The 24,517-nt window shown below is 47.8% G+C and overlaps 1 protein-coding gene across 3 annotated transcripts in view; it reads left to right on the forward strand.

The window, feature by feature from the left end:
• Positions 1-15,694: 15,694 nt before the first annotated feature.
• Positions 15,695-24,517, forward strand: part of PHF2 (PHD finger protein 2) — a 145,101-nt gene continuing 136,278 nt past the window's right edge. For 2 of the 3 annotated variants that reach the window (XM_034775599.1, XM_034775600.1), the window contains exon 1: positions 15,698-16,308. In XM_034775599.1, coding sequence (XP_034631490.1) covers positions 16,211-16,308 — 98 coding nt within the window. In that variant the 5' untranslated portion in view covers positions 15,698-16,210. Of the gene's footprint in view, positions 16,309-24,517 lie in introns of all 3 variants that reach the window. The other variant, XR_004646456.1, reaches the window with a different exon arrangement.

A 24,517-nucleotide genomic window follows, 5' to 3' on the forward strand; every position in this document is an offset into this window, starting at 1 on the left:
TTAATACAGAGGTTCTTAATCACCCACTCTGGGGTGGTGCAAACAATGCATTAAACATTTTCAATATTAAAGAAAAGTGGTATAAATATTTTATAAGCAGACCAGTGCATGCAATTACCTAAATTGTGCATTTATGCACACCAGAGTTGGGAGGAGTAGCAGGCCATTTGCCTGGATGTAGATATGGTGGCACACTACTGAGTTTTCTACTCCTTCAAGAATATAGTATGGTGTTTGCTTGGTTCCACTGTCTTTGTTGAAAGAAAGTGCTCTGGTTTTCTGCATAGCAATACAGGGATTGAAGGGACCTCAAGAGATCACCTAGTCCAGCCACCTGTGCTGAGGCAGGATTAACTGTACCGAGACTGTCCCTGACAGATGTTTGTTAACCTGTACTTAAAAAACTTCGAAGACTGGCCGCAGAGGTGGAGCTAGCCCATTGGAATATCCCCCCCCCCCCAACACATACTAAAAAAGTGAATAGGGGGCCCCTGTGAGTTGCTCAGGGCCCTAAGCAATTGCTTAGTCTGTTTACGCCTAGCACCGGCTCTGACTGGGAATCCACAACCTCTCTGTCCCCAAACAGAGAAATGTGTAATGACAAAAAGGCACACCCTGGAAAGAGATCAGATTATTAACTGAGAGCAGCCCATTGGCTGCAGGGTCTTTGGCGTGCTTGCTTACCATTGACAATTGTCATGGCTCAAATCCATTAAAGAGAACTGGTAACATTGCCCTCACAGGGAGGGAGTGTAACAGTGACTTCTCGGGCTTTCCTTCACCCCTTTCCACTTCACTATAGTACGTGTGCCAAACGCCTCAGAACTTTCTGTGCTCCAGCTTCCCAAAAAACAGCTTTCCCTATAACAGAAGCCATATTATTTCCCTCCCCCCCCCCCCCCCCCGGCTCACTGCACAGTACTGGAGGTGCTCCAAAGAGAGGGACAATGGAGGACCATAAGACTTGTACTAAATGTACTGAATGGCCAGGGTTTTGTTCAAAAATTCAACTGAACAGTTGGAGTCTAACAAGAGAGACTAAAGATCTTCTGGTGATTCCTGACATGAAGGTCAAAGTTCAAATTTGGTATATTCTCTCTCCCCCTCCCCTCACCCCCCCTCTTCCCCCGGGTTCTCAATGGCCCTTGAGAAATGATTGTACAAAACTTGAATGAGAATATGGGACTGCATGTCAGTCAATCACCCCATTACAAGCTCCTGTTGTGTATTTGATTGGATATATTCTTCAGGTGGCCTGAGACATAAGGCCTAAGGGAGGAGCCTAAGCAAGTGACAGGGTATGTACAGGGACTGATGAAAGCAGACCTTGGTACATATTATGCTTATGAAATACATACTTTAATTTTTCAAAGGTGCAATCAGTTTAGTGTGTGAAAGTGCCTTTTAAATCAGGCTGCTGTTTAATGTTTAAATATTATTTACTTTGGAATAATGTTTAAAAATCTTAACTGCCTGTTTCAGGGTGGGGAGGGAGGGAGTTTGTTTTTTTGCAAGGCACTTGGATTGCTGTTTTAGGTCCTATTCAGGAGAGCAACCCTGTTCAGGAAGGGTGCTTCACAGTATGTGCTTTAGACTCCTTGACAGTTGAACATGTGTGTTGCAGGCTGGCCCTTTAAGGGGAGTTGGGTGCAGCCTTGCCTTTGTGGTAGCAGTTATCCCCCAGCTGATCCTGATCTGGTGACTTAATTACAACTAGTGATCCCAGGTGTAAAAGGATCAGAGCAGCCTGCATAGAGGGAGAGGAGAATTCTCTTCTGGGTGCCCTCCCTGAGGGAGGAGGAAGGGTAGTTCTTCTTCGAGTGCTTGCTCATATCCATTCCATTAGGTGTGTGCGCGCCGCGTGCACGATCGTCGGAAGATTTTCTACCCTAGCAACACCGGCGGGTCGGCTGTGGAGCCCCCTAGAGTGGCGCCTTCATGGCGCTGAATATATACCCCAGCCGACCCGGCGCCCCCTCAGTTCCTTCTTACCGCCCCTGACGGTCGTTGGAACTGTGGAGCACTGCTTAGCTGTTCTCCACTCTCCCTAGCTTAGTTAGTCATTCGCAGTTATAGTTATAGTTGTAGTTCTAGTGTTTGCAGTTTAATAGTTAAATAGTTTTAAAGTTGTTCTAGTTGTTATTGTAGTTCAGGGGATTAAGGGGGTCGTCTCCCCCTTTCTCCCCCGGCCGCGGGGCCGGGCTCATGCCCAACGCTCCCGGCTTCAAGCAGTGCGCCTCCTGCGCTAAGCCTATGCCCACGAGCGACCCACACGACTCCTGTTTGAAGTGCCTGGGAGAGTCCCACCAAACAGATAAATGCAAGATCTGTAAGGCCTTCAAACCAAGGACCAAGAAGGAGCGGGACTTTCGGCTCAGGCAACTCCTGATGGAGGCGGCACTTAGCCCGGACACTCCTTCTACGGGCCAGGCTCCGGCGCCTAGCACCTCGGTGCGCAGTGCCCCGGCGGCACCGGCTATGACGACCACGCGAGTGGCGTCAGACAAGCCTCCCCGGCACCGGACCTCGTCGGCACCGCAAGCACAGCAAGTGCCTCGGCGCCGGTCATTATCCCCAGGGCATAAAAAAGCCCATAAGACGGGGACATCCGTGCCGAAGACGCCGGCTCCCCCAGTGCCGGGGGTAGAGCCGCGTCCGCCGGTGGAGCAACGAAAACAGGTGCCTCCAGCACCGTCGACTCCGGCGCCGAGGCCGTTGAGTCCGGTGCAAATAGCGTCTCCACCGAGGCCGGCGGTGATACAGTGTCTCCCGTCGACTCCAGAGACCTTCGCGGCGGCGAGAGACTTAATAGCTCTCACGGAGCCGGCACCGCCTCAACCACCGGCACCGACTGCACCGTTGACTCGCCCGGTCCAGTCGAGAGGGAAACCTGCCTTGATGCGCCCTCCATCACAAGGGCTGGAACCTCGGCACCGATCCAGGTCCCGAAGCAGGTCCCCACGCCGCTCGCAGTCCCGGCACCGAATATCGTCTCGGCACCGGTCGTACTCGCGGCCAAGATCTTCTTCGCGGCACCGCTCTACGTCTCGGCACCGATATGATCGTCGGCACCGATCAACGTCGAGACGTAGTTCTCGGCACCGCTACGGTCGACGCTCGACGTCGAGGGGCCGCTCCCGGCACCGGGCATACTCCAGGTCCTCGTCGAGGTCCAGATCCGACTCCCGGCACCGACGAGGTCATCGGCACCGGTCGCGGTCCCGGCACCGATCGCCGGCACCGCGCAGAGATAGATCATCTCCGGACCGGCACCGTACGGCACCGCAGCCCACGGGGATCGTTTCATCTCTCTCGGCACCGCCATGGCCGTCAAGATCGGTGTCTCGCTCCTCGGAGGACCTGTCGAGATCGGCATACCCCCCTCAAGGGCAAGCCGAAGAACGAAACTTGGGCCATTGGCAGGAGATGGCAGAGGACCTCTCTCATGGACCATCTCACTGGTCGTTTTGGACCCCGTGGGCGTACCACCAGGAGCAAGGGGCTCCAATACCATCGACCTCTCGCTCGAGTCACTCGGTCAGAAGGGCCCCAGAATCCACCATCTCTCGGCCTCCGCCAGGAGGCATGGAGGCTTCCGTGTCCACGCCACCCGACACCATGGACCCAAGTGCAGGTGACGCTCCGGCCCAAGAGCAGGGGGATCAGGACCCCCCCTTGGATCCAGTACCACCGGAGGCATCCTCCTCCTCCTCTCCGGATGAGGCAGTGGCGGGCACTTCATGTACGGGTCCCCCTCCGATAGATCTTCGGGCTCACCAGGATCTCCTGCGTAGGATGGCCTGTAATATGGACCTGCAGGCGGAGGAGATAGTGGAGGTGCACGACCCGATCGTGAATATCCTTGGAGCGGATGCCCCATCGAGGGTGGCGTTACCCCTGATCCGCACGATCCAAACGAATGCGGATACGATATGGCAAACTCCTGCCTCTATTCCTCCCACAGCGAGAGGGGTGGAAAGGAAATACTTTGTCCCGTCTAAGGACTATGGGTACTTGTATACCCACCCCCAACCGTGTTCACTGGTGGTGGAATCAGTGAATGCACGAGAGCGCCACGGCCAGCAGGCTGCAGCGCCTAAATCAAAAGAGGCTAAGCGGCTTGATCTGTTTGGCCGTAAGGTTTACTCAGCCGGAGGGCTACAACTTAGAGCGGCGAACCAACAGGCGCTACTGAGCCGCTACAATTTCAACTCCTGGAACTCTATGGGGAAGTTTAAGGAGTTGATTCCCCAAGAGTCCAGGGAAGAGTTTGGAGCCATGGTAGAGGAGGGCAAGAAGGTGGCTCGGACCTCCTTGCAGGCCTCCTTGGACATTGCAGACTCAGCTGCGAGGACCCTGGCTTCGGGTATCGCTATGCGCAGGATCTCCTGGCTTCAGGTTTCGGGTTTGCCTCCGGAGCTGCAGCAAACCCTACAAGATCTGCCCTTTGAGGGTCATGGATTGTTCTCAGATAAGACGGACTCTCGCCTGCAGAGCCTCAAGGACTCGAGAACAATCATGCGCTCCCTGGGGATGCATGTTGTGGGCCCTCAGCGCAGGCCATTTAGGCCGCAGCCTCAGCGCTTCTACCCCCCCCGCCTCGTCAGAGACAGGACTCGGCCCGGAGGCGAGGGAGAGGTGGTAGAAGAAGGTGGACCGGCCCTCAACCCGGCCAGAACCAGGGGCCACCTAGACCGCCTTCAGGCCCCAGGCAGAACTTTTGAAGGTGCGGTCGAGGACGGCGCCCCAGTCATCCCCCAGGATCCAGCCCCCTCCTTTCGGGATCGCCTCTCCCACTTCCACCGTGCTTGGTCCCTTATAACTTCGGACCGTTGGGTCCTCCGCACGGTGGAGAGGGGATACGCTATCCAGTTTTCTGCTATCCCCCCCTCCTCCCCCCCTTCCCCGTCCCTCTTCAGGGACCCTTCTCACGAGCAACTTCTTATTCAGGAGGTTTCTACACTCCTGGCCATGGGGGCCATAGAGGAGGTTCCGATAGAGTTAAGGGGCAGGGGATTTTATTCCCGTTACTTCCTGATCCCCAAGTCCAAAGGAGGTCTGCGACCCATCTTGGACTTGCGCGGACTCAACAAATTCGTAGTAAAGTTGAAGTTCCGCATGGTCTCTTTGGGGGCCATTATCCCTTCCCTCGATCCTGGAGACTGGTTCGCCGCCCTCGACATGAAAGACGCATACTTTCACATTGCAATTTACCCGCCTCACAGACGCTTCCTGCGATTCGTGGTAAACACGGTGCACTACCAATTTGCAGTCCTTCCCTTCGGCCTATCCTCGGCCCCAAGAGTGTTCACGACATGTATGGCTGTCGTGGCAGCGTACCTTCGTCGGCAAGGGGTACAGGTGTTCCCGTACCTAGACGACTGGCTGGTGCGCGGTCGCACCAAGGAGCAAGTTCAAGCTCACGTCCACAGAATAGTGCACACATTCAACGAGTTGGGCATCCTACTCAACAAGGACAAATCCACTCTAGAGCCTACCCAGAGAATAGAATTCATCGGCGCAGTTCTAGACTCCAGACGTGCACAAGCCATCCTGCCAGACAACCGCTTTGGCACCATCACGAACCTCATTCAAGGGCTCAAGGCCTTCCCAACTACCACGGTGAGGTCGTGCCTTACCCTGCTGGGTCATATGGCTTCCTGCACGTACGTAACCAGGCATGCCAGACTTCGGCTTCGCCCGCTTCAAACCTGGGTGTCATCAATATACCGTCCACATCGGGACAGCCTGAACATGGTGGTCACGGTCCCGAACTCGGTCCTGGCCTCCCTCACCTGGTGGCTAGATCACAATGTAGTCTGCGAGGGGATGCCATTTCACGCACCACAACCCTCTCTGCACCTGGTTACAGACACGTCATCTCTGGGTTGGGGTGCCCATCTCAACGAACATCATACCCAGGGCCTGTGGACTGCACCCCAGTTAGCCCTACACATCAATGTTCGGGAACTGATGGCGGTGCGCCTGGCGTGCCAGGCATTTCTCAATCTCCTACGTGGCCGCTGTGTGTTAGTTCTCATCGACAACACCACGGCCATGTTTTACATCAACAAGCAAGGAGGAGCACGTTCGTCAATTCTATGCCAAGAGGCCACTCGCCTGTGGGACTTCTGCATCGCCCACTCAATCCATCTCACGGCATCGTTCCTCCCTGGAGTCCAGAACACTCTAGCGGACCGACTCAGCAGGTCCTTCCAGACGCACGAGTGGTCTATCCGTCCGGACATCATACATTCCATCTTCCGGAGGTGGGGGTTTCCCCAGATAGACCTGTTTGCATCTCGAGACAACAGGAAGTGCCACGTGTTCTGCTCCCTACAAGGTCGAGCTCCGGGCTCCCTCTCGGATGCGTTTCTCCTTCCCTGGAAAGGTCACCTGTTTTATGCCTTCCCTCCGTTTCCTCTGGTCCACAAGGTACTGCTCAAATTGCGCAGAGACCAGGCACAGGTAATTCTGATCGCTCCAGCGTGGCCGAGACAACATTGGTACTCCACACTGTTGGAACTCTCGGTTCAGACACCGATCCCGCTTCCGTTGTGTCCGGAACTCATCTCTCAGGACCACGGCCGGTTGCGTCACCCCGACCTGCAATCACTCCACCTCACGGCGTGGCTGCTCCATGGTTCACCCAGGCAGAGCAGCAATGCTCGCACTCTGTACAACAGATTCTGCTGAGCAGTAGGAAGCCCTCAACACGGACCACGTACCTGGCCAAGTGGAAGCGGTTCTCCTGTTGGTGCGAACAACGAGCCACGTCCCCGTTACAGGCACCTATTCCTCTCATATTGGAATATCTCCTCTCCCTAAAACAGCAAGGGTTGGCGATATCTTCAATTAGAGTTCACCTGGCCGCTATATCAGCCTTTCACCCAGGGGAACTCACGTCCTCGGTATTCTCTAACCCGATGGTCGTTAGATTCCTCAAGGGCTTAGACCGGACGTACCCACAACAGCGTCAACCCGTCCCGACGTGGGACCTCAATCTGGTTCTCTCCAAACTCACAGGTCCTCCATTCGAGCCACTAGCCACCTGTTCACTTTTGTACCTATCCTGGAAGACAGCCTTCCTCGTAGCCATCACCTCAGCAAGGCGCGTTTCTGAACTCAGGGCGCTTACATCCGAGCCCCCTTATACAGTTTTCCATAAGGATAAAGTGCAGCTTCGTCCACATCCTGCCTTTCTCCCTAAGGTGGTTTCTCCATTTCACATCAACCAGGACATATTTCTCCCGGTCTTTTATCCCAAACCACATGCCACTCGCCAGGATCAACGTTTGCATTCCCTGGACGTACGAAGGGCCCTGGCCTTCTATATTGACCGCACAAAGCACTTTAGAAAGACGACGCAACTCTTCGTTGCAGTGGCCGACCGAATGAAAGGCTCACCGGTCTCCTCACAACGCCTATCCTCCTGGATTACGTCTTGCATCCGGACTTGCTATGACCTGGCAGGTGTCTCAGCACCGCACCTCACCGCTCACTCCACGAGGGCCCAAGCCTCCTCGACTGCTTTCCTGGCACATGTTCCGATACAGGACATTTGTAGAGCGGCGGTTTGGTCATCAGTCCACACGTTTACAGCTCACTATGCACTAGTGCAGCAGTCCAGGGACGATGCTGCTTTCGGATCAGCGGTTTTGCACACAGCAATGTCTCACTCCGACCCCACCACCTAAATTGGGCTTGGGAGTCACCTAATGGAATGGATATGAGCAAGCACTCGAAGAAGAAAAGACGGTTACTCACCGTTGTAACTGTTGTTCTTCGAGATGTGTTGCTCATATCCATTCCAAACCCGCCCCCCGTCCCCACTGTCGGAGTAGCCGGCAAGAAGGAACTGAGGGGGCGCCGGGTCGGCTGGGGTATATATTCAGCGCCATGAAGGCGCCACTCTAGGGGGCTCCACAGCCGACCCGCCGGTGTTGCTAGGGTAGAAAATCTTCCGACGATCGTGCACGCGGCGCGCACACACCTAATGGAATGGATATGAGCAACACATCTCGAAGAACAACAGTTACAACGGTGAGTAACCGTCTTTTCCTGCTCTCCGGGAAGGGCCTGGGGAAGGCAGGCTGGAAAGGACCTACAGGGAGCAGTGTAGGCTCCTGAGGGAAGCCCTGAAGTAGGGCCTGAAGAAGCCAGGAAGTCCCTGGGAGAAGCTGCCAGCATCCCTGGAGAGGGGAGGCAGTCGGGAAACCTGCTGGGAAGAAGCTCTAGGGAGAAAGCCCTGGGAAGCAGTGCTCAGCTTACAGCACCTAGGAGAGCTTTATGGGGCCCGGGAGTAGGGGCAAAACTCTCTGAATTTCAGCATAGCCCAAGAGGGGTGGAAAAGCTGTTTGTTTAGATGCTTATTTGGATTTTCAGCTGGACTTTTGTTACCCTAGAAGGGGGTTGAACTTAAAAGGTGACCTGGCTGGAGGACTGGGTTATGGAAGATGGAGATGGAGACAGGCCATTGCAGCACCAAAGAAGTGGTCAACATGGGGTACTAGAGGTGAAGCCCCCTGCAATGCCAGGTCCTGACACCTGGGAGTGCTATAGAGATGAGTGGAACCCCTTAAAACCTGCCTAAACCTAAATGCTTTCCTGAATCAAACGCCTTAATGCTGTGGGGATGCTCTAAACTCAAATGTCTCCCTGCTTCCCTGTTATCTCATTCATCCATCTACTTCCCTAGTGTGCTTCTCCCTGTCTTTGGGGTCTGATGATCCCAGGAGATGAACATAGGCAATTCCATCCCCAGCATCTCTGCTGCTCTGTTGTGAACTGCTCAAATTCATATTTAAAAACCAAACATAACATGTTGTTTTGTGCCAGGGCTGGTTCCTTATACTCAAAAGCCAACTGTAACCAGGGAATCTGGTGTCTGCTATTCAGAGGGGGAAACTGGAAAAGAAGTATCCTGCCACCAGCTAACTCCTATTTTGTTTAAGTTCTTGAGGCTAAGGGTTGCCTCTCTGTTCCCTATAGTTTTTTTTTTTTTTTTTTTTAAAGAGCAGGCACAGATGAAGAAAAATGATAAATCAAGTTTCTTCTTAATGTTAAAAAATCCAATCAGGGTAAGTGTGTACAAAGAGATAAGAGGTTTATAAGAGTATATCTATATACACACCCAAACAGAGAGAGAACACAATGCATTTAGAGGAAATTTTTTCCAAAAATGGCATTTAAAACCCTCCCACAAAACTCCCCAAATGATTACTACTTCTTATCTGCGTAACAACAACTGTGACTGGTGCTCGTCTGTGGGGACTGAACCTGGATCTAAGAGCATGAGACTCTCCTGCTTGAGCTAACGGTCTAGGTGTAGAGTTTTCAGAAGTGCCCAAATAACAAGTCCTAGGCAATGCGATTTAGGCTTCTAGATCACTTTGGCATATTTGAAAATTGCATCCGTGTCCATGAGCTCAAAGACAGTAGCGGACTTGAAGACCTTGATATGTGGTGTAGGTAGTAGTATGGAACAAAGAGCCATACTGTGTTAGCCTGGGTTACTATTATCCACTCACAGAGACTCAAATCAAGATGTTTCCTGAATATACATTCTGATTTTTTTTCTGCTAAGTTTTCAGTACTTAGCCTTTGCTCCAGAAGAAATGAAGAAGTTGAACTCAGTGCTCCAATCTGCATTATACCAATTAGAACGTCACAATTGAATCCTGCCACTCCTTCCCCATTAATGAGAGCAGGCACTCTGGACTGGGCTGGAAGGTCTAAATGCCAATGAGAGCATTAGAACAACTAGATGACCTGGCAAACTGTAGGATATTGGGTACACATGGCTAAGGGTGGCTCAGAAGTACAATAGCTGAGATTCCTGGCAAAGAGCTCTAAGGATCTTGCATCAGCTGGCTGGTACACTAATACGTTACAGTTTATCTTCGTTGTTGCTGCCAGAGTCCCCTCAATGTTAAAAGGGCCTAGCTTCCCAGTGGCAGCAGTGGAGATGTGTTGGCAATGGAGCCTCAGACAGTACTTTGGAAATAGGGCTGCTTGCCTGGAGCTGCTGGTGGAAATTATAGAAAGGACTATAGTAGGGATGCAAGGATACAGTTTTTCCCAGATCATGTGGGTTTGTCTCAAGCAGTTCCTGAAGCAGTTGGGAGCTGGTGCAAAGCACAGAACATAAAGTGATGAGCTCCTACTGTTGCGAGTGCATCCACACAAACTGGGAAATGTTTGTGTTTTTTAAATTAAAATACTGATTGTACACATGCAAAAATGAACTCCAGAATGCACATGTATCAGCCAATATACACATGCTTTCTGTGTGCAGATACAAAACCCATTTCTCCAGTCCTTTCTCATGCCACACTGCAGTGTCGGTGAATGTTTTGCCTGAATATGTCCTTACAGGATTTAGGCCTGGTCATGAGTGGTTCCTTTTAAGGCCCATCCCCTACGATTTTACAGTGTAACTGCAGTCTAGTATATACATTTACAAAACCCCTCTCTTCATATCATCCAACCCGGAGGGTGCATCATTCCATGTCTTGGTTTATGGTGGGAGCTTTAGGGTGTGGCTGAGACTGCTTTGGATGTGACCCCATCCAGAGAAAACTGGTAGACTGAAGAAGCATCTGGGGAATCTGGAAACGAGGGTGTATCTGTGCTCAGTGTCAGTCAGTTTGTGACTTGTAGATATTGTTAGACTCCCAGCTGCTGTTAGATAATCATAGCAGCAGAGATTTGGATGGTTTTATTCAATCTGCAATGGGTCATAAATTTGTGATCCTTCCTCTTGGTTGCAGACCACACTCCAGGCCTTTGTCACTTCAAGATTGGACTGTTGCAATGATCTCTGCTTGTGTTTATGCTTTAAATCAGTTTGGAAACTGAAGCTGGTGCAAAATATGGTGGTTTGCTCCTTAAACAAGAACCTGTTACCAGGAGCATATGACTACAGTGCTCTGTGATCTACTCTGGCTGCTTGTTGATTTTTTGGGGGAGTTTAAGGATTTATTTTTTTTCCTATAAAACTCTAAATAGTCTGATATCCACCTGCCTGAGACCTCTTCTTTCTCTTTCTCTTACTGCTATAGCTGAGATCAGTGGAGGTGTTTGAGCTGGTGCTCCTTTGGTGTAAACAAGAGGGAGCCGTGTGGAGTGGCCTCTTTTAGTGCAGAGGAAGGCAGTTGGTTTGTTACAGCTGTTTGTGTCTTTGTTGGACTGTGTGTGTCATTATTTGTCAAGAATGCCCAGAGCCTGCATAGGAATTGTTTTGTATGCAGAACTCAAACCTAAGGAGAAGAACAGGAGTACTTGTGGCACCTTAGAGACTAACAAATTTATTAGAGCATAAGCATATATGCATCCGAAGAAGTGGGCTGTAGTCCACGAAAGCTTATGCTCTAATAAATTTGTTAGTCTCTAAGGTGCCACAAGTACTCCTGTTCTTCTTTTTGCGGATACAGACTAACACGGCTGCTACTCTCAAACCTAAGGAATACAATAAAGAAATATATGAACTGTGAATTTAGGCTACATCTATTGTGACCCATGAGCAAGTCATAAATGTCTCTCTATGATAGGATGTATACAGTGGGGTTTATTGATAATACCTAGCTCTTAGGTTGCACTTGTCATCTGAAGATCTCAAAGTGCTTTACGGAGGAGGGCAGCATCTTTATCCCCATTTTATAGATAAGGAAACTGAGGCATGGGACACAAACTGCCCAAGGTCACCCTTCAGCTCAGGGCCTGAGCAGGGAATAGTACCCCGCTCTCCTGAGTTCCAGTCCAGTGCTCTACTCACTGGGTACCATTGCCTCTATACTATTTTTTTCACTTACAAAAAAACTTTACTAGCCATCTTTCCTCAGACCCACATTGCTAAAATCTAAAGCCCAGACATTGAGCGCTAGTGAAATAATTAACTGAAGTAATCCCCATGGTTACATCAAACAGCTGAGCTTTTCTTTTTATCTATGTTCTGAAATGAGTACACAGAGAGAGTAATAGACTCCACATTCCTGGAGCAAATTCAAATGCAACAATACACATGGTGACATTATTCATTGGGTCCTTTGTGATGATATTAAACTGGAACAGAGTTGTCTTTTAATCAGATACTGGTTAAACTCGTGATATATACCAGATTAGATGAGGGCTAAATATGATCTCATTTAAAAAGGAAATATATTGTTTTATTTTAAAAACAATTAACTTTCTTGCCCTAGATTGTCCAGATAAATGTCTGTAATGCTGTCATCTTGACTCAGCAAGCAGGCTGGAGTGATAGTTCTGACAGATGTGAACTGCTCCATTCATTTCAAACTCTAAAGCCTACTGACTCCAGTGTAAATGTTGACTTCATTTACATGAAACCAGGTTAATGGAAACATCCAGCTTCTCTGGGATTGTGAGAGTACTGCTCCATTTCACGCCTACAAGGCCCCTAGCTAAAGTGCTAGAGCTACCCACTTGACTCCCAGTAGGGGTGGACTCTTTGGCCTCCTTAAACTTTTTGGGCTAAGTCCTACTCCCATGAAAATCAATATGAAATTGCCTTCAATGGCAGCAGGCTCTGGCCCATAGAATAAGAGGACTATTGCTTGGCATGTGATCAGATACCTGCATTTCACACTGTACCTATCCTGGAATGATCAGAGTCAGATTTTGTTACTCTGCTTTTCAGCACATTGAAAACTTTCTTTTGGAAGGGCACTTCCTTTGTTTCCATGTTCAAAGGAAAACAAAATGGCACCTTGCAGTGCTGTCTCTGCATACACATTTCATCTCGAGACCAAAGCCAGGTGAGATCACTTGCTTCTATTCCCCCCCCCCCCCCAACTTCCTTACTAAGATTCGCTGTTGCCCCACTAGCTTGTGGTGGAGGGAATTCCCTTGTATTACATTTTGGCAAGATTGCTGAATGCTTTGCTACACCTTTTCCTCTGCTGTTTTACTCCCCTAGACCCGCTCTCCTGTTTTTCTGGCTGGGGCACTATAGGTTTTGTCTCCTTTTACTTTTCAAAAGTGACTAGTGATTTTGGGTGCCCATCTTGAGACATCCTAAAAGGGACCTGTGCCTTAGAGATCAGGTGCTCAGCACTGTCTTCAAGGTGACTCAAGTTGGCACCCAAATAACTGGAGGGTCCCAAAGTCATTATCCACTTTTGAAAATGCAGGCCTATATTATTAACCCTGGTAGACTGCATTGTTAGTAATCTGAGTTTGTGGTGTGCATACAATACTGTGCAATACTTTGACCTCAGTCTTATAGGGAAAATTTGAAACCCTACACTGTTTACAAAGGAAAGCCATCATAAAATATTTAACAATCATTTGCAAGGTCATCTACTACCAAACAATCCCAGGGGAAGTGGATGGCTCAGGATATTGATTAGGGGATAGAGACTTTCACTTCTAACACTGCAGCCAGCATGGGAGGGACTAAAAGTCACTGCTGTCTCAGTCAGAGGCCTACATAAAATGACTTGTCAGTCTCGCACCAGTCTTGGTGGACAGGTCCCACTGGTACAACTGTTAACCTTGTTGGTAATCTCAGCGGAGAGACCTAGAACTAAGCCTATATGGAAATGAGAATCTCCCTCATATGCCTAAAGGTGACTCCTCCAAATCAGGATGGAGGCACATTGATGGAGCAGAGCAAGAAAATGTACATAGCTCCTCCTTGGTCTGAGATGAATAGAAGACTGTCAACTGAGCACCGTTCAAAGCACTAAATCCACTATAATTAATCCCATATCAATTCATTCAGCGTGCCCAGTAAATAACTAATACAAGCTTCTTTCTTAGTGAATGCTTTAAGGTTAGTTACTGAACTCCAAAGTGAAGCCTGAGGAAGGCTACAAAACACTCCCCCAAGCCCCTCTCTTGTCCATTACACAAGCTACCATGATCCTTGCCTCTTTACCAGCTTGGCAGACTCCCACTGCTGGAAGAGAGGTTTTTACCTTTCAGAGAGAAGTATCTGTTCAAGCTGAGGTTCCTCTTACACTTCTGCTGTTGCTCACTCTTCTCTTTGTGGAGGATGATTGGAGCTTTGGGCTGTATAGTATTGTACTCATGAGCTGCTTTTAGCAACCTGTCCCCAATACCCTATGGCTCTGATTTGGCACTTCATAGGGCCAGTACATTTATTTTAATCTTTTAAGGGTTACAGACCTAGTCACTCCATTTCTAATTTAAGGGGGGATGGACTGGCTTAGGTAGACTTATGTGGCTTTTAAGGAAATTTAATATTGCAAAATACCTTCATCAACTACAAGTTTTCCCTTCAAAATACATACGTCTTTCATGCATCCCTCAAACACCTTGCTTAGACCCCTGTAATACTTCTATAAAGCTTTTGTTTCTTTAGGCATTACAGTGCAATTACAGTATTGAGTTAAAATCATGTTACTTTAAAGTTTAACCACTCCTCCTTTAGATATAGAGTTGGTTGTCATCAAAATAAAGTTTTGGGGTTTAGAGCTACCTGCTGTACTTAATTATGTTTATGGGCGTATGCATATACACCTATATTATACATGTTCTACTTAAAATGATGTGTATGTGTGGGTGTGTACACACACATCATGTATAGTAAGTTTGGCAACAGGTGTAAGTGCACTTTACAAACTGCTGCTTTTGAGCGTGCTGGAAAATATGTTAATAGCTCTGGGGGAAGGATTATGACAATTTGAATCAATCAAATGACTAAAGTTGGGAATCGGCATGAGAAAAAAGGGACAAGTGACATTTTACAAAAGTTTGAACCGGCCGCTGGAATTCAATGGACAAGGCGTAGTGGGAACAACGCAGTGCAAGTGTCACATCCGGTGCAAATAGAAACGGATCATACTGGACATGTTTTATGTTTCTCGTTTGCAAACAGGATCGCGGAAAAGAAGCGCCACAGAACGCAAGGGACCAGCTGGTCCGCGCGGAAAGCTTTATTATTTCTCTTCAACGCGCTGTCTGCGATGGGCACCGCAAACAAGCAGAACAGAACAAGCCTGTTCCAAAAACTGTTCGCTGGAAGCTGTGTGTGTCTTCAGAGGCGATTTCCTGTAAAATCCCCCCTTCTCAGCCTTGGGAAGGCTGCTCTCTTGGACGCCTCCCTGGTGCAGAATCCTTTCCCAATGGGATATAGATCTGGTGGTGGGAGTTCCTTGTTTGAATTCACTCCCGATTCTCATCTCTGCAGGGAGCACAGCCCCTTGGCCGCCCCTGCGCTGTGTGCAGCATAGAACGAAATAACTTCTTTAAAGCCCTTATTTATGTCCCTTTAAAAGCAGAGTCGCTGCCCTACTTCTGGGTCCCTTTTTGGACATTCCCGCGCTCTGACTTGTTATATTAACAGCTAGGTTCATTTAATCCTCCCCACCTCCTTTATTCGGCCCTGCTGCCAGGTGTCACTCGTTTTGCAGAGAGGTGTGTGTGTGAGTGGACACTTGCACATTCCGTCCCACTCGAACCTGGAGACTGATTTTTGTTTTTAAGGCCAGTTTTTTAGAAGTCTCTACTTGCAGCGCGGAACGATTACGAGATCTTGGCATTCAGCGCAGCCCATCTCCAGTCGTCGTTTATTTCTTTTAAATCTCCCTCCTTTTACTCGTCCCTGTTTTTACACCCAGCCCTATTTGTTTTTCTCAGCAAGGTGGGTTACCTCCCCTCTCAGCCTCTCCCTCCCCCCCCCGCTAATATTTTGCCCGGTGCCAAGCTTTGAGTTTTCAGATTCGCCTCCCCTTCTGCAGCCTCCCTCCCCAGCCCCATCGGAGGAAATATTACAATGTTGCAAGCTGACGTAAGGACATTACAAGGAAAGGGCTACATTTCGGAGTGTTTATGAAAAGCCGCGGTACTGTACTGTCACCAGGGGGCACGCAATATAATGCATTTCGCCAAACATTTTGGATAATAATCATTTACCAACAACAACACACACAAAAAAGCCCCAGTTCGCCTGGAGCTCGCAGAGCCAGAGAGGAGCCATGCAGCCAAAGTTTGGGAAGCCCTTTATTATTTTTCTGACATTGCGAGCTCGCCCTTGAGGAGCCGTAATTGCATTATCTGATTTTTTTCCCCTTTTCCCCCCTCCCCGCTCCGTCTCTCGACATTGCAATTTTTTTTGCTTGCGTTTTGGAAGGAGAAGCCGCCAGCTATCTAGCGGCAGGAGCCGCCGCCAGCCCTGCTCGCTTGCCTGGGAGTCCAGTGTTGTTTTGAAGGGAGCTCAGCTAACATGGCGACTGTGCCCGTCTATTGCATCTGCAGGCTGCCCTACGACGTAACCCGCTTCATGATCGAGTGCGATGCCTGCAAGGACTGGTTCCACGGCAGGTAACACAAAGGGCTCGGGCCTGGTGTCCCCCCTTCCTCCCCCGCACCCCGCTTGGGCTGCGATCGCCCCTTCTCGCCCTTCGCCGCTTCGTCTCTCCGGGGCAGAGGGAGGCAGGCGGCGGAGCTGCCGCTGCTGCTTGTGTGCAGTTTTCCAACAGGCCTTTTTGGAGAGGAGGAGGAGCCTCGCTGCCCCCGGCCCTCGCTGCTAGGGCTTTTTTTTTTTTAGGGTTTTGTTTTGTAAATGTTCGGTTCTCTGCACAATGCCTCCCCCCCCCGGGTCATGGGGGGCTATTTTCCTGTGGGGGGGGGGGGGGGGTGGCGGCTCTGGCTCGCGCCTGCTTTCCGGACCATTGCACCGCTGCCTGGTGGGCTCGTAGCGCGGGGGGGAAGCGGCTGCGCGGCGGGGCTGGTTGGTTGCCACCCGGGGCCGGGGGGCTGCAGAAGCGGACGCCGAGTGTGCGGTGGCCGGGCTCGCGGGAGCGTGTCCCGGGGAGGCGGCGGCTGCTGGGCCGGGCTCCGCTGTGGCGCGCGGGCGGGTCGGCTCCCGTGTGACAGGGGCACAATGGCCGGAGCGGCCTGAGCGGAGCGCCGGGCAGGGCCCGCGGCACATGGGAGGGGGAAGCGGGCTCGGAGACAGGCGAGCGCGGGCCCCGCAGCGGCAGGGCGGGCTGCGAGCAAGACCCGGAGAGGCGGGTGGGGGCCGGGCTGGGAGCCCCTGGCCGCTGCGGTGGGAGCCTGTACACCGGCTTGCCCCGGGAGCAGGGCAGCCTCTGGGCGCGCTTGGTGCCCGGCCCGGGAGGGGGAAGACCCCACTAGCCGAGAGCCCGCCCCTGCCAGGGCAGGGCCCCTCCGCGCGGAGAGCGGGGGCTGCACCGAGCCACCCCAGTGTGCCTAGGGCCGTGGGGGGCGAGACCCCTCCCGACCACCTTCAGAGCAGCCCCCCGTGACTGACCCCCCACTTCAGAGCAGCGCCGCGTGACTGACCCCCCACGCCCAGAGCAGCCCCCTGTGACTGTCACCCCTGGTTTTCAAGCGGTGCCTGGAGCAAAGGGAGGGGACTTCGGAGCCCACTGACAATTAGCAGCGTGCTAACAATTTAACAACAAAACTAACCTATTGCAACCGTTTAACCCTGAGGTCAATGACACTCAGCAGAACGGGTGCCGCCGCCCCTGCCCTCTCTCATTGTATCGCTACTGGGGGAGCATGGATCCGGAATACGTTGCTTTGCCCCTTTGTCATGTAACCACTACATTGCATTATCGCTGAGTCAACAGCATTGCTATGATCTTGGTGTCACAATAGTAAGTTTCTGGGATCACGGAGATTGCCAGAACAAAACAGAGCCCCCCAGATGATTTACAGCTAGTCAGATATAAATTGACTGAACTTTATATCTCCACAACTTTTGTGAGGAGGGGGGAAATGATGTTTGGGAGAGTTTGTTCAGGAGCAGACAAAGGGAGAGGCTTCTCTTTTTTTATTTATTTCCTACTAAACCATGGTATAGAAAGTATGGTTGAGGTTTTATGTAAGTGACAATATTGGACCAATTTCTGTTGGTGGGAGAGACAAGCTTTGGAGCTTAAACAGAGCTCTTCTGGGGAGGGAGTGTTAATCAGAGGAACAAATACTGTGAAACTGAACTTCAAGAACATGTTTCTTTTTATTGTAGGAATGGGGGAAGTTAGTTAAAAATAGCTTGAAAAGAAAGTTAAGGGGATTAAAATTCAGAGAGTCCCCTTGAAGGTTGTTTAAAAATAATCTTATTAGAGTCATACAAGATTTGGGTACTACAGATCTACAGAAATTAAAATCAAGGGAAACAAAGAGGGGGGGATGAACAGCAAGGTACCAGAGGTTTAGGATTAAAAGGGTGTCCTTTTAAAAATTGACTCAAATGATACTAATAGAATGGAAAACATCTTCAGTGGTTATTTGAAAAACCCAGAGGAAACTGAAGGAGTAAGTAGCCAAAAGTATACAAAATAATAAGATATTCTTCTAAGTTTATCTAGAGGACTGCTGGAAGCGCTCAGGACAGTCAGGATGTCAAGGTGGACGTAAAAAGCAATTCTTTACAAGTAGTAAAGGTCAGATACTGTGAGAGATCAAAGTATCAAAAAAGATGTGAAATTAAAATAGAGTAAATCACCAGGGCCAAAGATGTAATGTATCTCTTAGTTCTAAAAGAATTAAAGAACAAAGTAGCTTAGTTAAAAACTATTGGTCAGATAGGCCAGGCAAAATAATACGAAAAGCATTTAAAGATTGTGTTAAGGTCCTAAACTGAGAGCATGCGGTGTGATAGGTATTCTGTAAGGGTAAATTGCTACTCTCTCCTGTTCACTCTTTTGAAGAGTTCTCACAGAAAACCAGATAAAGGAGATTGGTTGGAGCAGGCTAAGGGCCTGTTTTCACTGTCACTGGGTACTGGAACAGGCCCTAAACGAGCTAATGGAGACTGAGCTGGAGATAGTTTATAGAGGTATTTCAAAAGGAATTTGATAAACTTCCTTGCAAGAGGCTATTCTAGAAACTCGTTAACTGTGGGGAGAGAGGTAAAGTTTCATCATGGATTTAAAAAGTGGTTCAGAAATGTGAAGCAAAGTGTATGAATTAATGGCCTTATAGGTGAAAATGTTAATAGTGGGGTGCTCTAGGGTTATGTACTAGACAGATTTCCAAAGTGGTGTGCAGTATCTCATGTTTGTTAAGGATTTGGAAGAGAGTGGTGGACAGAGAGGTGTTAAAAATTAAATAGCCAAGACTAAAGAGGATTGTGAGAACTCAAGTAGGACCTAAAACCTCAAGGTTTTAAGACTGAATGGTGGCTGAGTAAAGTCAACATAGACAAATAAGAAAGAAGGGACTAGTTAAGATATTTGTATACACTGATGGGTTTTGAAGGAAAATGCTCAGGAAAATATTCTCTGCATGACTGTGGACAGCTCAATGAAGACAAAGCTCAATGATAGTGAAATAGGATGTTTTGTGTGGTATTAGTAGGGAAAGAATGTAATAGCAAATGGGTGGTGTATCTTCACCTTCCGAACTGTGTTCAGTTTTAATGATCTTAAATAGAAATAGCGGAAAACATAAAGGTTCAGAGATGGATTCTAAAAATAACTAGGGGTTGTGAGAATGATGGGGGTTCCACACAAGGAGAGAGTAAAAAGACCGTAAGAAGTGGTATGATAGAAGAGAGAGGCCATTCGGAGCTCCTATTTGTCTTTTTTTGTAATACAAGCACAAAGAGAGAGTCAACAAATAAAACATACCCGGTGGTTTAGTTTTTAAAAAAAATCATGGGTGTCTCCTAGAGACCTCAATCTTGCAAGTTTGTATGTGTGTGTATTTTACACTACCACCAAAAACTATTATTTTTAAAATAATGTAATTTGTTTCAATAAAATATACATAAAAATCTTAAACTCATGTCACACATTCTGTGCACTTATGATAGTCACATAAAAGTTCATTTTATTTCTGAATTATTTCCAAATTTAATACATTGTCTTAATATTCAAACTAATAAATGTACAAAGAAACACATGAAAATTAGTAATCTTTGAAGGGGGAGAACTTCATTTATTTCTTCAAGTACCGTGATAGGCTGTGGGATTTCTTAAAAATTCCATAATCCCTATTTTGTTTTTGTGGAAATGGCTCAGGTGTTTTCCTGATTCCTCTGTGATGGGGCTTTCCAAACTTTTTCATAGCGTGCACCACATCTTAATAGAGATATTTCATGGGCTATTCACATCACATTCCTAATCTCCCCTCTCATTTGACATTGAATAACATCCCTGTGGCAACTGCAACAATTCCTTATATAGGAAATTAATATTAGAAAAGTCTTGAATTTATTTGAGACTTTCATTTAATGTACTTTAGCATCTGGAAATAAGAATGAGGAGCAAGTGCTAACTGACTAGCCAGCTCTCTGCAGACCACCAGGAAGAGCTCTGCAGACCTCTAGTGGTCCATCGACACCAGTTTGGAAATCATTATTCTGGGACATTATTCTGGGTAACTACAAAATTACCTGTGAGAGAGGTCCAGGTTTCTCATGCCTGGTGAAAGCCAGTCAGAAGCTTTTTGGGTTTGTTACTTCTCTTGAGAGGACATGATACCAAGCATCCTTAAAGAAACAATGGTTAGACTTTTCTCAAGAAGCCATCACTTAATGTTAATTATCTCTCCAGTTACCAGTTATTACCATGTTTCAAACTTTTAATTTTTGGGGAAGATTACGCTTCAATTAGGCATCTTTTTATTTCCTGGATTCCTATCATGTTGGTTTCAGGATTGGGTATGTTATAGTGATTGCATTCATATTCTTGGTTGATGAACTCCTGGCCCTGGACAAAGGTCAAGAGTCTGATGATTTTGTTAGAACTAGAGCTTTTGATAATATTGCTCAGGTGGTGTTCCTGATATGTTGGCAGGGTGTAAAAGGGGTGAGTGGACCTGTTCTTCCCTGGTTCTGCTCTTTCCTTTCAGAATGGTTTCAGAGGGTCTGTGAGGCCCTTCTCATCTCTGGTTCCATACTGTTGTCCCTTCTGTGCAACATGCAAAAGGCCCTTTGAGAGTGTTTGTGTTAATGTTTGGGGCTACGGTGTCACCAATATGAAGATGACCTCTTTGTCTGTGCTTCTCATTAGATTGAGACTGAATAATTTCCTTGTTCTGTCCAGGCCCTGTGAAAACAAGTTGGCTGAAGCTCAACCCACAAATGATGGAGATGATGCATGTTGGCAAGGGAAAACAACCTGAGGAGTTGCTGATAGGGGTTTGGCTGCTTTATTTGTTAGTGGAGAATGTCCATCCTTTGCCAAAAAGATTCACTCTCTTGGGGTACTTTTAGATTCCCAGCTGCTCTTGGCTTCCCAGGTAGCAGTAGTAGCTCATGGTGCTGTTTTTCCTCTGTGGTGAGTTACAAGGTTACCGCCTTTCTTTAAAGTGGCACTGTCACCTCCAGGTTTGACTACTGCAGCATGCTCTATCTGGGCTACCTTTAGCGACCACTTGGAATGTTTAGCTAATGTAGAATGCAGTGGGCCTCCAACTTGGTGGAGTGGTTTGGTGGCTCTGTGAACTGCACAGGCTGCTCATCTGCTTCCAGGAGCAATGGAGGGTGTGGGTTCTAATCTATAAAGCCATATATGGTATGGTACCTGCCTGCCTTAGGGAGAGTCTCCCTTCCTTTGAACCTATGCTGCAGCTGAGATCAACTAAGGTGCTTTGACTCTTCTTCTTAGCTTATGTGCAACTGTGCCTCAGGTAGAGCATGACCAGGATTCATCACCAAATTTGGTTTGCTGGTTGGATCAGTAGCTGGCCTGGGCCGGGTACTGACAGGGAGTGTGACGTGAATGCTGATCCATGCCTCCCAGGTTCTTTGACTGACAGCCTATGAATGCAAACCCCTTAAGGGCTGGAGGGAGACCTGTTCAGTGGCAAGACCCAGCTATCATATTTGCTCATTCTGGAAATGTGCCAGAATCTAAAGTTTTCTGAACTTTAGAACAAAGCCAGACAAGGCTTTTTGTTGAAGTATTTCCTTAACTATGGAACAATACTGGCTTATTTATTAAGGTTGTTAGGTACAGGAAGGTGAGTTGTTTATCCTCTTAGCTGTGGGAGTTTAACATGGTGTTTCATTAATTTATATCAGGCACCCAGATGCCATAGGAGAGGTACATACAATCATTCACTAAATAGAAAGAAGAAAGGGAAATACTTTTTTTTTGCACCACATCTATTTAAGCTGTGGAACCCTCTGCCACAAGAAATCATCATGGTAAATAACTTAGTAAGATTAAAAAATGATTAGCCATTTAGAATGTCAAGGATAACACCCACAGTTCCCATGGGTAGTATAAAACTGAATTCTGCTAAACCTGATGCACTGATACTTAAGATGAATACCAGCTGGAGTATTGACCATTATTGGGAAATAGCTCTCTTTTGGTATGGAAATTCTCAGTTCCTATCAATGTTCTATCTAGTCTAGTATCTTATGTCTGACAGTGGCCAATTCTGGTTGCTTGGATTAAGGTATAAACCCCTCATAATGCACTTTGGTGTGCAATACCATACAATGGAAAATTGTAACTGCAGATTCAACTATTGTTTGTATAAATATCAATCCTGTTTTGAATCTTACTGACTAGTTTCCCTCAGTATTATCAAGTGCCAATGTATTTTGCAGATTTACACTGCACAAACAGTGTTTCATTTAGTATGAGGAATTAAAAATACGAAAAAAATGTTGCATATGTTTAGTTGTTTAATTTTACATATTAAAGATTTTAGGTGTTTCGGAGTACCCTAAAGGAATAATCCACATTAAGGGCTGGTCTATACAGGGAAACTTACTTGAATAGCTGTTGTGGAATAAACTATTCCACAAAGCACACTAATTATTTTGGAACAGAGTATTCACATGCAGAGCTATTCCAGAATAGTTATTTCAGTCATTTTCATGTAGACAAGCCCTTAGTGGGAATTGTCTGCTTTTAAAAAAAACTAACTTGTTTGTTTGTTTGAAACCTGGTGCAGCAGTGTTTGAAACTAATATAAAACTACATTTTAAGCCTTCTTCCATTGAAGTCAATGTTTGTTTTACCATTTATTTCAATGGGAGTAGGATCAGGAACAACATAAGAACAGCCATATTGGGTCAGACCCAAGGTCCATCTAGCCCAGTATCCTGTCTTTCAACAGTGCCCAATGCTGCTGCCCCAGAGGGAAGGAACAGAACAGGTAATCATCAAGTGATCCATCCCCTCTCGCCCATTCCCAGCTTCTGGCAAACAGAGGCTAAGGACGCTATCCCTGCTCATCCTGGCTAATAGCCATTGATGGATCTATTGTCTGTGAATTTATCTAGTTCTTTTTTGAACCCTGTTATAGTCTTGGCCTTCACAATATCCTCTGGGGAAAAGAGTTCCACAGGTTGACTGCGCATTGTGTGAAGAAATGCTTCCTTTTGTTTGTTTTAAACCTGCTGCCTATTAATTTCATTTGGTGACCCCTAGTTCTTGTGTTATGAGGAGTAAATAACACTCTCTACACCAGTCATGATTTTAGAGACCTCAGTCATATCGCCCCTTAGTCGTTCCTTTTCCAAGCTGAAAAGTCCCAGTCTTATTAATCTCTGCTCATACAGAAGCCATTCATACCCCTAATAATTTTTGTTGCCCTTTTCTGAACCTTTTCCAATTCCAATATATCTTTTTTGAGATGGGGCAACCACATCTGCATGCAGACTTCAAGATGTGGACATACCATGGATTTCTATAGACTCGGGCAATATGCTTATTATCTATCCCTTTCTTAATGATTCCCAACATTCTGTTCGCTTTTTTGACTGCTGCTGCACATTGAGTGGATGTTTTCAGAGAACTATCCACACTGAGTCCAAGATCTCTTTCTGAGTGGCAACAGCTAATTTAGACCCCATCATTTATATGTATAGTTGGGATTATGTTTTCCAATGTGCATCACTTTGCATTTATCAACAGTGAATTTCATCTGCCGTTTTGTTGCCCAGTCACCCAGTTTTGAGAGATCCTTTTGGAGCTCTTCATAGTCTGCCTGGGACTTACCTATCTGGAGTAGTTTTGTGCCATCTTCAAATTTTGCCACCACACCCCTTTTTCCAGATCATTTATGAATATGTTGAATAGGATTGGTCCCAGTACACACACCTGGAGGACACCACTATTTACCTCCATTCTGAAAACTGACCATTTATTCCTATCCTTTGTTTCCTATCTTTTAACCAGTTGCCAGACCATGTGAGGACCTTCTCTCTTATCCCATGACAGCTTACTTTGCTTAAGAGCCGTTGGTGAGGGACCTTGTCAAAGGCTTTCTGAAAATCTAAGTACAGTAACTCCTCACTTAAAGTTGTCCCGGTTAACGTTTCGTTGTTATGTTGCTGATCAATTAGAGAACATGCTCGTTTAAAGTTGCACAATGCTCCCTTATAATATTGTTTAGCAGCCGCCTGCTTTCCACTGCTTGCAGGAAGAGCAACCCATTGGAGTTAGCTGGTCGGGGCTTGGAACCAGGGTGGACCGGCAGCCCCCCTATCTGCGCCACGTTCTCCTAAGTTCCCTGTGCAGCAGCTGCCCAGCAGGCTATCAATGGCTGGGCAGTTCAACTGTTCCTTCCCCCACTGCCATGTGCTGCTCCT

Source organism: Trachemys scripta, chromosome 7 (genome assembly GCF_013100865.1).
Source record: "Trachemys scripta elegans isolate TJP31775 chromosome 7, CAS_Tse_1.0, whole genome shotgun sequence".
Taxonomy (NCBI): Eukaryota; Metazoa; Chordata; order Testudines; family Emydidae; genus Trachemys; species Trachemys scripta.